The sequence below is a fragment of the Erpetoichthys calabaricus genome, chromosome 8, assembly GCF_900747795.2.
Source record: "Erpetoichthys calabaricus chromosome 8, fErpCal1.3, whole genome shotgun sequence".
In the NCBI taxonomy this organism is placed as follows: Eukaryota; Metazoa; Chordata; class Cladistia; order Polypteriformes; family Polypteridae; genus Erpetoichthys; species Erpetoichthys calabaricus.
The window spans coordinates 77,345,032-77,357,533 of record NC_041401.2 but is presented as its reverse complement, the minus strand read 5'-3'; the positions used below and the strand labels follow the sequence as shown (position 1 = coordinate 77,357,533).

The following is a 12,502-nucleotide window of genomic DNA, read 5'->3' as shown; positions in this document are numbered from 1 at the left end:
AGTTTCAAAATAGATTGAACTAAATTTCAATTGTTGAATACTTTGTTTTTTACTTTGTCATTTTGTAAAGGGCTTTTGGTTCCATGTCGGAACTTATCATGACTTACAAACCAGAGCGCACACTAAGATCTGAAGATGCCGGTCAGCTTATGATTCCAAGGATTAATAAAATAACAATGGGAGGTCGAGCTTTTAGTTACAGGGCCCCTAAATTGTGGAATGGTCTGCCTGCTACTATAAGAGATGCCCCTTCGGTCTCAGCTTTTAAATCCCGGCTGAAAACTCACTACTTCAGTTTAGCATATCCTGACTAGAGCTGCTGATTAACTGTACAGACTGCATCTCTGTTGTTAGTCATTAGCACTAAAACATAAGTAACATGATAGTTATAATTGGATACTAACCCTCACCTATTCTGTTTCTCTTCTCGGTACTCAAATGTGGCACTTGGTGCCACGGCCCACCTGTCAAGTTGTTTTGCCTAACTAAGGTAAAGTCATCCCTGATGGAGGATCGCAGGAATCGTAAGGAGGGGTCCTTTCATTGGATTGGCTGGCCCAGCGCTGTTTTAGCCATGGAATGACCAAATGGGGGAGGCAGCTTGATGGATGAGGTCTTCAGGACTCTAAATATATCCAAATCTTCTTATGTGATATCATCTACTGTTAAATTCTGCTCCGTACTTCTAAATTTTTTATTTTTATACTGTATTGAGGATTTGTTCTATTCTGTGTATTGTATTGTATTGTATTGACCCCCTTCGTTTGACACCCACTGCATGCCCAACCTACCTGGAAAGGGGTCTCTCTTTGAACTGCCTTTCCCAAGGTTTCTTCCATTTTTCCCTACAAGGTTTTTTTTTTGGGGAGTTTTTCCTTGTCTTCTTAGAGAGTCAAAGCTGGGGGGCTGTCAAGAGGCAGGGCCTGTTAAAGCCCATTGCGGCACTTCTTGTGTGATTTTGGGCTATACAAAAATAAATTGTATTGTATAGTATGTTTACCAGGAAACTGCCTCACAGCTCTGGAAACCTTGGTTCAATACCCAACCTGGTAAATGTCTATATAAAGTAATCACATTCTTCAAAAATCTGTGTGAGTATTCCCTGTCTACTGTGGTTTCCAGGGTTTTCTCCTTCTGAGTCTCTCAATTGTCTGTGTTTTTCTAATGTAGGTGAGCAAAATCTAACTGTGGTGGCTTGGGTGGTGCTTGGGAAGGATGCCAATTCTAAATATTATCCAAGAAGATATTTAGGTATAGAAAGCCAGTTACAGATGACTGAGCACCACCAGGCATGCTGAGCCTGCCATAATAAATAAAATGATACGTTTCACAGTTCAGAATGACTGTATCTGAGTATCATGACTTGGGTGCCATTCTATAAATAAGTCTAAGATGATGGAGTCAATATAGTATTTATCTTTAAATAGCACAAATGTAGAGTTAGTAGTATTTAAAAACATAGTTAGATGTGGTGATGCAGTAGTTAATACTTTGATTTGGAGAATTGATTTTTCTTCAGGCATTCTAATGTACAAAAGGATGGCATTTTGGTGCAATGGGATGTGCTGCAGCCTTATCAATCCAGTGTCTTTGTTTGAATCCCACACTTAGTTGTTGTCTGTGTGGCGTTTGCTCATCCTCTCAAAGAAAATTTCTCTATGAGTACTCCAGCTTTCCTCTCACATCCCAAAAGATGTATGTGTTAGCTTGATGCTTGATTCTAAATTGTTGTGAAGTATCCAAATGTGTAAATGGGTCTTGTGATGGACTAACAGGTTCCTCAGGACTGGTCCCAGTCTAATCTGTGCATGATACTGCTAGGATAGGCTCCAGCAAACCACAGCTATGACCTGGATTAAGTGGGTGTAAGAATTTTATGTTATTTCAAAGACATTAATACCGAGGTAACTGGTAACTCTACACTGGACCTGTAGGAGTAAATGTAAATCAGTGTGCTTTTTGATCAACAAGAGTGCTCTTCAGGGTTGCTTCCAGTCTTTCATGCAGTGTTGAAAGGATAGTCCCTGTATTTAGAAAATGACTCCTGAAAATGGATACCTGCATGTAGATGATTGACCACTAAGCTGCCGGAAATATTGTGGGTATTAAAATGTTGCTTCTTGCATAATAAATACCAACTGAGCTTGGGGATGTGAGACAGAATGTATATACCTTTATTTATAGTTTTTAATTTTAAATTTTTATAATCACCAATATTTTGCAATTTGTCTGATAGTATTAATGTTACAGAAACAACCATTGGAGAAATAACATTTCCAGTCTATTTTAGGAGAGGATGACCAGCCAGCTGAACGTAAATATGTCTACCAAACATGTTAGGTCTGCAGAAGTGCACATTACTAGCCTTCTACTGAAAACCAGTTGATTATTGTACAAAAAAGATGTGAGGAAACAAAATTATAAGGACTGTGATAAAAAAGCTATTTAAATCTCATAGACGAAGAAAAAGGAGTTTTTATCACCAACCAAAATGGACCTAAACAAATGTACTTTAGAAAATGGTAGTTTCTTTCAGATTTGCCCTGCACCACAACAGCCTTCAGATTTTTTGTGACCCCACTCCCAAAAAGGTCAGGGTGTACATTTCCTTAAGGCCCCTGCACAATTTACATGTTCTGTAATGGAAATGGCCGTGTCATAGTAGTGACAGTGAGATTCAAAGCAAGCGAGAACTATGAATCAGTCACCTGCCCACAGCATTTATTCATTCACTTCTCTCTCTGACTTCCTGTAACTCAACTGTTTTTAACCTTAACCTTTTTCCTACCACAACTCTTCTTTGACACATACGTCAACATATGTTGCCACCCCAGCACCATTTGACTATTTTTGTTTTTAATGTGTGATTCTGACTTTTCAACTCTATCAACATGTGATTATTTTGAGGGTTCAAATGAAGATACCAGGTCAACGGATGAGTGCTTATTAGTAATTTTAAGTAAGTGACCTGCCCATTTTAAAATGTTTGTCTGTGACTCTCTAAGATTAAGACAAGCTTAGAAAAAAGAATGGTACTCTCCTTTATCTCCAGTATATGCTTAGAAGTACTTTTTAAAAAGTACAAAAGAACAAAAAGAATTAAACAGCTATAAAATACTGAGCTGCCTGAGCTAGGCTAATGAAGAACTTTACTGCCATCTTGTGGCAGAATATGATTGGGTGCAGTTACACAGTTTGTAGTTGAACATGTACCGAAACATAACAGACAAGTGCAGGTAAGACAATAATATCAATATCTGACTCTGACAAGTTACAACACACAAACAGAGGAAACGCATGTTTCTTTGGTCAGTGAAACTTCACAACACAACATAAAGAAGCAGACAGGGGAGCTACATGCTAAGGCACAAGATTCTAGATAGATTTAGCAGAAATGAACAGTGAACCATAACACCACCAGAAATAATAAAAGTAACATCTGGAAAACACAGACTCTCTGGCTGGCCACTGGACAGGACTGGGTGTTTCATGGGTTTGGCTGCTCACATGGCCTCTACTTGCTCCAGTGGGGCCAAATTCTTAAGGCACTGAAATATAAACTGCACAAGATGCTGGCGTAATCTGTGTGGCCCTGAGCAAGTCCCTTAATCTATCTATGTGGCGACTATAAAAAAATGTAATTGTACCAAACACCATGGGGTGGTGTGCACTATATAAGGTTCTTTAAAAAATAAGGTTTATAGAACAAAAATATTGAAGAAACAAAACCCAAATCACATTTATTGCAGCAATTTTCTTTCTATTTTCCTTCCACTTTAAATATATTTACATCAAAAGTTCATTACTGGCAAATTCATGGAAGAGTAAATCTAGTCTAATGAAACATAATCACAACCAAGGTAGTTCTCAGAACATGACTTCCAGGCAGTGTGAGGTTTACTGTACAACTGAAAAGTTCCACCACATCAAGTTACTTGCTCAGACCTTCTGCCTAGTGAGCAGCCAACCCAAGGAAGAGACACTGAGGAGAGGTGGAGGAGGAGACACTTACCAACACCAGTATGACCAATCACTGTCCCTTAAAACAAAACATGACACAAGTCATGTTTGAACTTTAGAAGGAAGAAAACTGAAAACCACTAAGTAATATAAAGCTATACAAAAATCATCCGGCAATCCTACTGCAGTGCTGGCTTTGATATTGGTTTATTTGTTGTGATCAGAATTTATAGTAAGTGTGATGGTCATAGGAAGGGGCATACAATGAAATGGCACCATAGACAGCAGCACTTGAGACCTCCTGTTTGACTAAGGCAGGAGTTTCTAATCTCAGCCCTGCAGGGCCACTAAGCCTTCCCACAGGAGGTACTGTTAAACCTCTAGGAGCAAGGTTTGCGAAAACTTTGACTAAATGACACCCTGAGAAAAACAAAAGCTACAATATCTGTAATGCTTGACAAGGTGGGATGAAAGAACTGATGACAAATACAGTAACTTGTTTGACAGAGAGCAGGAACTGATGCTTAATGTGAATATTGGTTGGAGTAATAACTTACAACTTTTGGCTCTCTAGGACTGAGATTTTTGATCTCTGGAGTGCTACATCTGACACAGAGTTTCCAATGTATCTCAATCAATGGAGCAACATGTAACAGTGCACTGGACAATTACATCTACAGAAATGTCACCTTAGACACAGGCATCTCTCATTTTGAACATCAGTACCCAACCTTAAATCTTCATGCAGAGACTGCATCCTCGGACCCAAGCATTTGGGGCAGCAGTATCACAGACAGTAGCACAGCAGTCACAAAAAGTGGCACATCAACAGGCTTAAAAAACAGGGCAGATCTACAGTATGTCCATTATAGACTGAACTCGCTTATACCACCAAGCAACTCATTCTAACTCCCTGTCACATGTAAATGTATGTTTCTTCATTTTTTAGACAAACGACATAGCTTCACACAATATGAGGCTTGCCTCGTTGACATCATGGGGTCTTAACGCACCACACAGCCCAGTAAAGCTTTTTTTTAGCTTAGCAGATGTGATAGGATACCTCCAGCCTGGTCAGGATCAAGTAGCCAAATAGGTGACAATGAGGTTAGTTCCTACAGAGTCTTTAAGTGCTTGAAAGGGCTGTCTATTGGCTTGAAGTATGGTGGATACATCTTTTTAAAGTTCTTTACCAAAAAAAACTATACAGTAGCTCTGGCATGATTGGATAAAGGCAATTTACTTTGATACATTTAGACATGTCAAAAGGACTCCTGCCTTCAACATATAATAAGTGCTTGTTGTTTGACCCAGGCTATGCCAGAGCTAAATAACTATGATAAGAGATTGTTCATGATCACTTGGTGTAAATTGCTGCCCATTACATGGAACTGCATGTTCTAGCTGGTGCCTTATAAAAAACACCTTGAATCTATGGTGCACTCATGTTGGATACTGTGCAGTTCTAACAACAAGTCAGCCACAACAGAGTCACCAAGAGCAATGCGCAGCCACTGCAGCCAGAGCCATTCCCCAGTCATGCTTCGACGGACCCCATCTCAGGACAAAACACCACTCCTCCATTTTTATTCTATACCTGGCATTTGCGTTCCTCCAGGTGCTACTGTTGGCCGCCTGGCTGTAAAATACATGGTGTGACAAGACATTAATTTGAGTCTTATATAAAATGTGTTTTCCTATATTTGATAGTGTGTCTTGAGTATACAAAACTGTCTGTGTTTGGATAGTTCTGGCACATGCCTGTAAATGGGGGTGTTTCATAGTAATATGAACAGTATACTGTATATCTGTGAATTTTGATATATACCTGTATACGTGTGTTTGTATATGTATATTCACTAACATACTTGTACATACATCTGTGTATTTTTTTTACTAAGTGTGCATAGGTTTGTGTATATGAGTTTTTCATACATGTGTGTGTACATGTTCATCTGTGAGTATGTGTATGGTTCTATTTTCTGCTGTCTTTCTGTGCATCAGTCTTTTTATAAATGCTAATGCACTGTATCAGTATTTATGAACATGCTTACTGGCATTTGAAAATGCATGTCAATTTGTGGCAGGAAGTACACTTTTATAGTCTCTCAAGTTTCACTGTTTGTAGTGTGAACAAATAACCAACATCATCCATCTTTATTTTTTCATATCATTGTTTACTGATTCAGGGTTGCGGTGATGACCAGTGTGAGTTAGAGTTCAGGCATATAACCAACATTGGGAAAAAAACTTTCAAAAGAAAGTGAAAAAGCCCTCCTCTCATATTAAAATGCTGAAAGGAAAATCTTGCAAAACTTCATGACAAGATCAAATCCTCTTAGGTGATGACCCAATTGAACCTTTTTGATTCAATGCACAAATCAAGACAACATAGCGAAATGGTCAAAGACAGACCACTGGGCATCTGTGGAGGTGCAGTAAATGGGTGCTTAATGGAAATGTTATCAGTAAATGTAACCAACTGATGATTTAATGCCATGATGTGGAATCAGAGCAATTCCAACATCTACCAGAGAGCAATGTTAGATATTTTGTGACTGAGCAATTAAAAAAAGCTCTTTTACAGGAAGCAATAAATGCATTTACAGTATGATGGGGCCAGGTCTACAGGTTATGACTCAGAAAAGCTGATTTTAGACCAATAATCTTAATCATTTCCACACTAATCACTTTCAGCACTTAGTAGGCTCCAAACACTTTTATTTTAGTGATCACAGTGAAACTTCCTTTTTAATATTTTATTTGTTGATCCCATTGGTTTGTGTGACTGTTGTTTCATATGTGGCATATAGTAAAAAAATTGTGTTTGTGCCTTTTCAAAGTGAAATTGACATTTTATTCCTTGCAGTTTAATCTGCTCATTACTTGAATCCACTTAACCCAAAACAGGGTTAAGTGAGGGGCCTATAGATATTTAAGTACAAAGGCAAGAACAAGTCCTAAATGTAATCCTCTCAAACATATATCCTCACCTCAGCCTATTTAGAATTACCCCTCAACCTAGTCTATATATCTTTGCAATGTGGGAAGAAAATCAAAACACCCAGAAGACAAACCCACGCTGACAAGATGAGAACGTGTTTTGTGTTTACAGTCTCATTCGACAGTGAACAAATACTACAGCATGGGACTAATCTTAATATGTACTACACTGTGAGAAAGATCATTAGAGCTTTTACACTACAGAGTATTAAACTGAACCACATCAGAAATTACAATGTAAATGCATTTTGTTAATTAACATGGGAGTTTAGCTTCTGTATGTGTTTTAGTCCAGCATTTGTTTTCCATTACTAAATATACATTACAATATCGATCAGTACAGCTTTTTAAAATATTTCTTTAACTATGTTTTCCCTTAGATGCTGATTTAGCTCAAATTATGTAGTGTAAATGTGATTAATTTATCACAATAGCAATTTTGCTTCATTATGCATGTTTTACGGGTTCTTTTTCTTCTGAAATTGCTGGTTATGTGTTCACAGATCAAACACTACATTTGTAACAGTGTACAAATAACATGACCAAGACAGCCCTGTGTAGCTGTATGTATAACTCTCTGCTTTATATATATTTAATGAATTACTTCTGTACAGCAAAATTTGTATATGCAGGCTGTGCACAAATAATAAACATGAAAATAATTAAAATTTCTAAATACAAACATATACAATATGATACACATACATAAAGAGAAGCAAAAATCCAGACCAATATGCAGTAGTCTGAATATATGCACGTGCAAATATTGTATGTTGAATTTACCATTTGTGTGTGTGTTTCTAAGAATAAACATGCATACATATGAAGGTAACTTTGCGCACAAGGCTAATACTTTTCTGCTATATGACCATTGCTTATGCTGTACTTATAAATTGCACAGTATGTGTCTGTGAAAGTGCATTTATTTCTTACTGTGTTCTCTGCTTATAAAATACACAGTGCTTATTATCCTTTGTAGCTGCGTCTTGAATGCAGTTTTGTATCTACATTTTACACTCATATAAAAACGAGTCACAGTGACTGTTCTTGTATATTTACAGCTATTAGACAACAGGGAGGTGTTTGCTAAAGTAATTCATGTTTTTAACAACATTTTTTGTAAACTTTGGTGCTTTTCAGTTCTCTCTTTGAAATGCTGCTTAAACACATCAACATATTAGGAAGCAGAAGAAGACCCTTAATGTTGCAAGTGTAATGGAACTCTCATTTTCATGTGAGTGCCTCCTCTTTAGTTATCATGACATTCTAGCAAACAAATTAAAAAAGGACATGAAATACATTGTGTTACGAAGATACAACTAAACCCCACATACATAGGAAAATGAGACAAATGACTGCATGTTCACCACTAGCCAGCAGGCCTGGTTAGTTAGAAACAGAATTCTTAGTTGCTGAAAAATGACAAAGTTTACTTGTAACATTATCAAAAAAAAAATGAAATGCCCCTCTAAGTCTTTTTCCCAATTTCCTAGTGAATGCAGATTGAATTTTATGCTCAAGACTAACAAGGACCCATAGAACCCATTAAAGAGTAAAAGTAAGAAACATTCAGTACCTGGGATCTGGCCCACTCCAGTTGGGGTTCCTGGGGAGACAAACAAAGGAGAAGACAGTCTACTTTAGAACCAAAGTCACATGTAGAAAAAAAGAGGTGGTCATTCTACTCTACAGAATGTAATGAAACTACACCACTAGAATAGCATATTATTTTATCTCTGTCTAGAGTTCAGATAAAGCATGCTAAACTGGTTTGTGAGTGTGGTGTTGCAATCCAGAGAGAATGACTCAGTGTTTTATATTGGGATCCTGTGTATAACAAAGTGTTTGATGATTTTAAGCATGCTTGAAATATATTTTAAGACTCTCATAGAGTAAATCAGAGTCTTCATTAATTTTGAATCCAAACTAGACTGGCATGGTGTTCAAATTTAGACTGAGATACTCACCAAGTATTTTAAAACCAGTCTTGGGGTTTGTCGGAGTGTTCTTAACACAGAAGGAATTTCTTCTGTTGGACAGAAAAGTATGACCCAGTGGCTGATACATTAGTTTTTAAACTCACAGTGTGACTTTGGTCAAGTCACCTGTCCTTTCTATAACTGCAAAATATATAACTAAAACTATGTTATTGTTCTGTATTTCTAAACTCTTGCAGGGTTACAAATGGTGTAATATAAAATAAAGGCTTTTGTCTTAAACAGGTTTACAATTGTGGAAAAATATTCTCTAATGATGAAAATATTTAAAGTAGTTTTTCAAATAGAAAGCAAGCTAGTTTCCCACCTGCTCCTGTTACCACAGGAGCGCCTTGTCCTGGCACAACTCCTGTTCCGGGAAGTACACCTGCTCCAGGCACAATTCCTTTTCCTGGAACTCCTGCTCCTGTCCCAATGCCTGCTCCTGGCACAACTACTGTCCCGGGAAGTACACCGGTTCCTGGTACAATTCCTCCCACGGGAAGTAAACTTGTTCCTGGTACAGTTCCTGCCCCGGGAAGTACGCCTGCTCCTGGCACAATTCCTTTTCCAGGAACACCTACTCCTGTCCCAATGCCCGCTCCTGGCACAACACCTGTTCCGGGAAGTATGCCTGCTCCTGGCACAATTCCTTTTCCAGGAACACCTGTTCCTGCTCCAATGCCTGCTCCTGGCACAACACCTGTTCCGGGAAGCACACCTACTCCTGGCACAAATCCTGCACCGGGAATAACACCTGTTCCTGCTCCAATGCCTGCTCCTGGCACAACACCTGTTCCGGGAAGCACGCCTGCTCCTGGCACAAATCCTGCACCGGGAATAACACCTGTTCCTGCTCCTGGCACAACACCTGTTCCTGCTCCAGGGATTAAGCCACCTCCTGTAGGAATCAAAAGTCACGTTCTACATTAAGTTTATAGTTTTTGAATCAATAATATAAACGTTACTTGACCTGTCCAAACATTCCTACCATTCTGTACACTCACACACATTGCAGCTTCTCCCTACACCTTCACTCTAAGGCATACTCTAGTCAAATAGTTAAATAATAATGCTTCTCAGTTTAGAAATGGAAGATTCCTTCTGACTCAGTGAATAAGACATTAACCTATCCGTGTTCTAAATAAATAAAAAATATACAAAATAATATATAAAATATATTATATACAGTATATATATATGAGGAAAGTTAAAAAAGTTTCCGCACTTTTTTTTAACTCTATTTATTAAGAACTTCAAAAGCAAATTCCATCACTTTTTTAAATAGCCACCTTCATTTGTGATGCAATTTTCCCAGAGTCATACCAACTTTTTAATGCCAAAGTACTACTTCTCCTGCCTTCACCATTTCCAACGAAAATATAAAAGTGCGGAAAGTTTTTGAATGTCCCTGGTGTATATATATATATATATATATATATATATATATATATATATATATATATACACACACATACACATACACATACACATATATAGTTGTGTGCTTGGAATAAGGTTCATTGTATATAGTGTATATATTAATGGTTTGCGTATTCTCAGAAAACAAAGGAATAAGGGTCTCATACCATATTTAGGAGGCTTGGCACCAATCTGAGGAATTCCTGAGAAAGTTAAAAAAAAAAAACCTAAATGATTTCAGCTCAAATCAACACTTGAACACTCTGGACTATGGTATCTCATGTGAAGTCCCTTTGAGTCAAATGAAATAAACAAGGCAGCCAGGATGTCACATATTGCCTGATTTGCTAAAAAATATTTTCTAATAATTACAAATTTCATTATACTGGTGTGTTTATCTAGATAATAATTCCAAATGAAATAGGAAAGGTTTTCCCTAAGCAGAAAAGACATTTTTTATCATGTTTTACTGTTTGGATTTAACTATCCAAGCAGTTTAAGTGAATAACTTCATTCAAGTTTGTGTTACAGAAAAGAGTGGGATATAAATTGGGAGACAAAAGGTGGTCTGACATTTCTTTCTTAGGATGTTTAAACGTAAAGAAATCCCTGACAAACTTCTCCCAATAAACAGCCTGACCAACAAGTAACAAAAACACTCGACATATTGTTAGTTAAGGATGCTACAAACTAAGTTCCTGTATCCCCAGTTGTGTTTACCTTCTCATTTACAAGACAAGACAGCCTTGAAAAGAGAACTCTAGCGTGAAGATTTTGCAGAATCCCTTACTGATGTTACCAGTAACTGTATTATATTTCCAACCAAAGGCATTAATGTCTATTGTACCAAGCATCCCCTGGTCAACAAAACCATAGTCTCTATTGTTTCACAGCACCTAGGATATGTGTTCAGATTTCAGTCTGGTCAATATCTTTTGTCTTTGCAAATCTGGTTAAGTGCCCTCTGCAAGGGTCTTGTGTCCCACCTGGGGTTGGTTCTTGTCTTGACATCAGTGCCTCATAGAATTTCACATTTTCTGTCTCTGCTTTTGTAATGTTACTTACTGTGTGTCTTAATTATTTGAATACCTTGTCCAGGATAAACACCAGGGATACCTCCAGTTCCAGGGATGGTGCCAGGAATGCCTCCAGTGCCAGGAAAGGTGCCAGGAATACCTCCAGTGCCAGGAATGCCTCCAGTGCCAGGAAAGGTACCAGGAATGCCCCCAGTTCCAGGGTAGAGACCTGAAAATTATTAAAATTTGGAAATATTATCTAGAAATTATTGTAATACATCTCATTTTTCTTTGTTTTGGTATTAAGCAGGGAGCTCACCACTCAGAGACTCCACTGCATCAGTCAGGCAATTGGACAGCAGCAAGGACACAAGAGAAAGCAACAAATGTCTGTTTTCGTAAACATAGACTGTCTTCAGTAGAGCTCTGAGGCGACCTTCCCTTAATATTCTTCCTTTATTTTGCCAGAATTGTCATAACATAGGAACCAGCTTCTATAGGATCCCAACTGACAGGGTACATCATAATTTCACAATGGGGCAGTTTGAAACTGCTCATTAACCTAACATGGACTTCTTCAAAATGAAGAAAGAAGCCAGAGTACTTAAAAGACAGTGAATGGAAGTTGAAATTTAAGTTTACTGCCACATGTATACAGTATAGTCAACTTGTTACTTGCATGTCTCCCATAGGCAGATCACTGTAATAAATCCAGCAACAGTCAATGAACGCATGCACTATACATCTAAAAACAACATTCAATGATATAAAGTATATTGCACAACAGACATTCAAGTACTTGTCAGTATGAATGGCTGCATAGTAACTTTATGAGCTGTGGATAAAAACTGTCGGTGTTCATATTGTTGAGAGTGCAATGAACCTCTATCATTATTCAGCATGGAGAGTAAGAAATGTAACTGTGGAGAATGTGTGAGGGCTTTAATAATACAGTTTGTCTTTCTAAGATCACTCTCTGCACAAGCATAATAACATAATATTCTCAAACCTTATTGTCTTCAGGTAAGGAAGACAGAAGTTACTAGTTAAGGTAATTATTTAAGGAAAGTAAGATGGAAGTTGTGAGGTAAGGTAGATATAGTGATTATTAGGGCCGAACGTGCA

General features: G+C 37.8%; 1 protein-coding gene across 4 annotated transcripts in view; it reads right to left on the bottom strand.

Annotated features, from left to right (window-relative positions):
• The window catches only part of elna (elastin a), an 81,976-nt gene that overhangs the window by 22,703 nt on the left and 46,771 nt on the right, over nucleotides 1–12,502 (bottom strand). The window contains exons 17-24 of one of the 4 annotated variants that reach the window (XM_051930729.1): nucleotides 11,451–11,606; nucleotides 10,529–10,564; nucleotides 9,811–9,840; nucleotides 9,556–9,732; nucleotides 9,268–9,432; nucleotides 8,540–8,569; nucleotides 5,558–5,599; nucleotides 4,013–4,039 (exon numbers count right to left, since the gene is read on the bottom strand). In XM_051930729.1, coding sequence (XP_051786689.1) covers nucleotides 4,013–4,039; nucleotides 5,558–5,599; nucleotides 8,540–8,569; nucleotides 9,268–9,432; nucleotides 9,556–9,732; nucleotides 9,811–9,840; nucleotides 10,529–10,564; nucleotides 11,451–11,606 — 663 coding nt within the window. Of the gene's footprint in view, nucleotides 1–4,012; nucleotides 4,040–5,557; nucleotides 5,600–8,539; nucleotides 8,570–9,267; nucleotides 9,841–10,528; nucleotides 10,565–11,450; nucleotides 11,607–12,502 lie in introns of all 4 variants that reach the window. The other 3 variants (XM_051930726.1, XM_051930727.1, XM_051930728.1) reach the window with 3 other exon arrangements.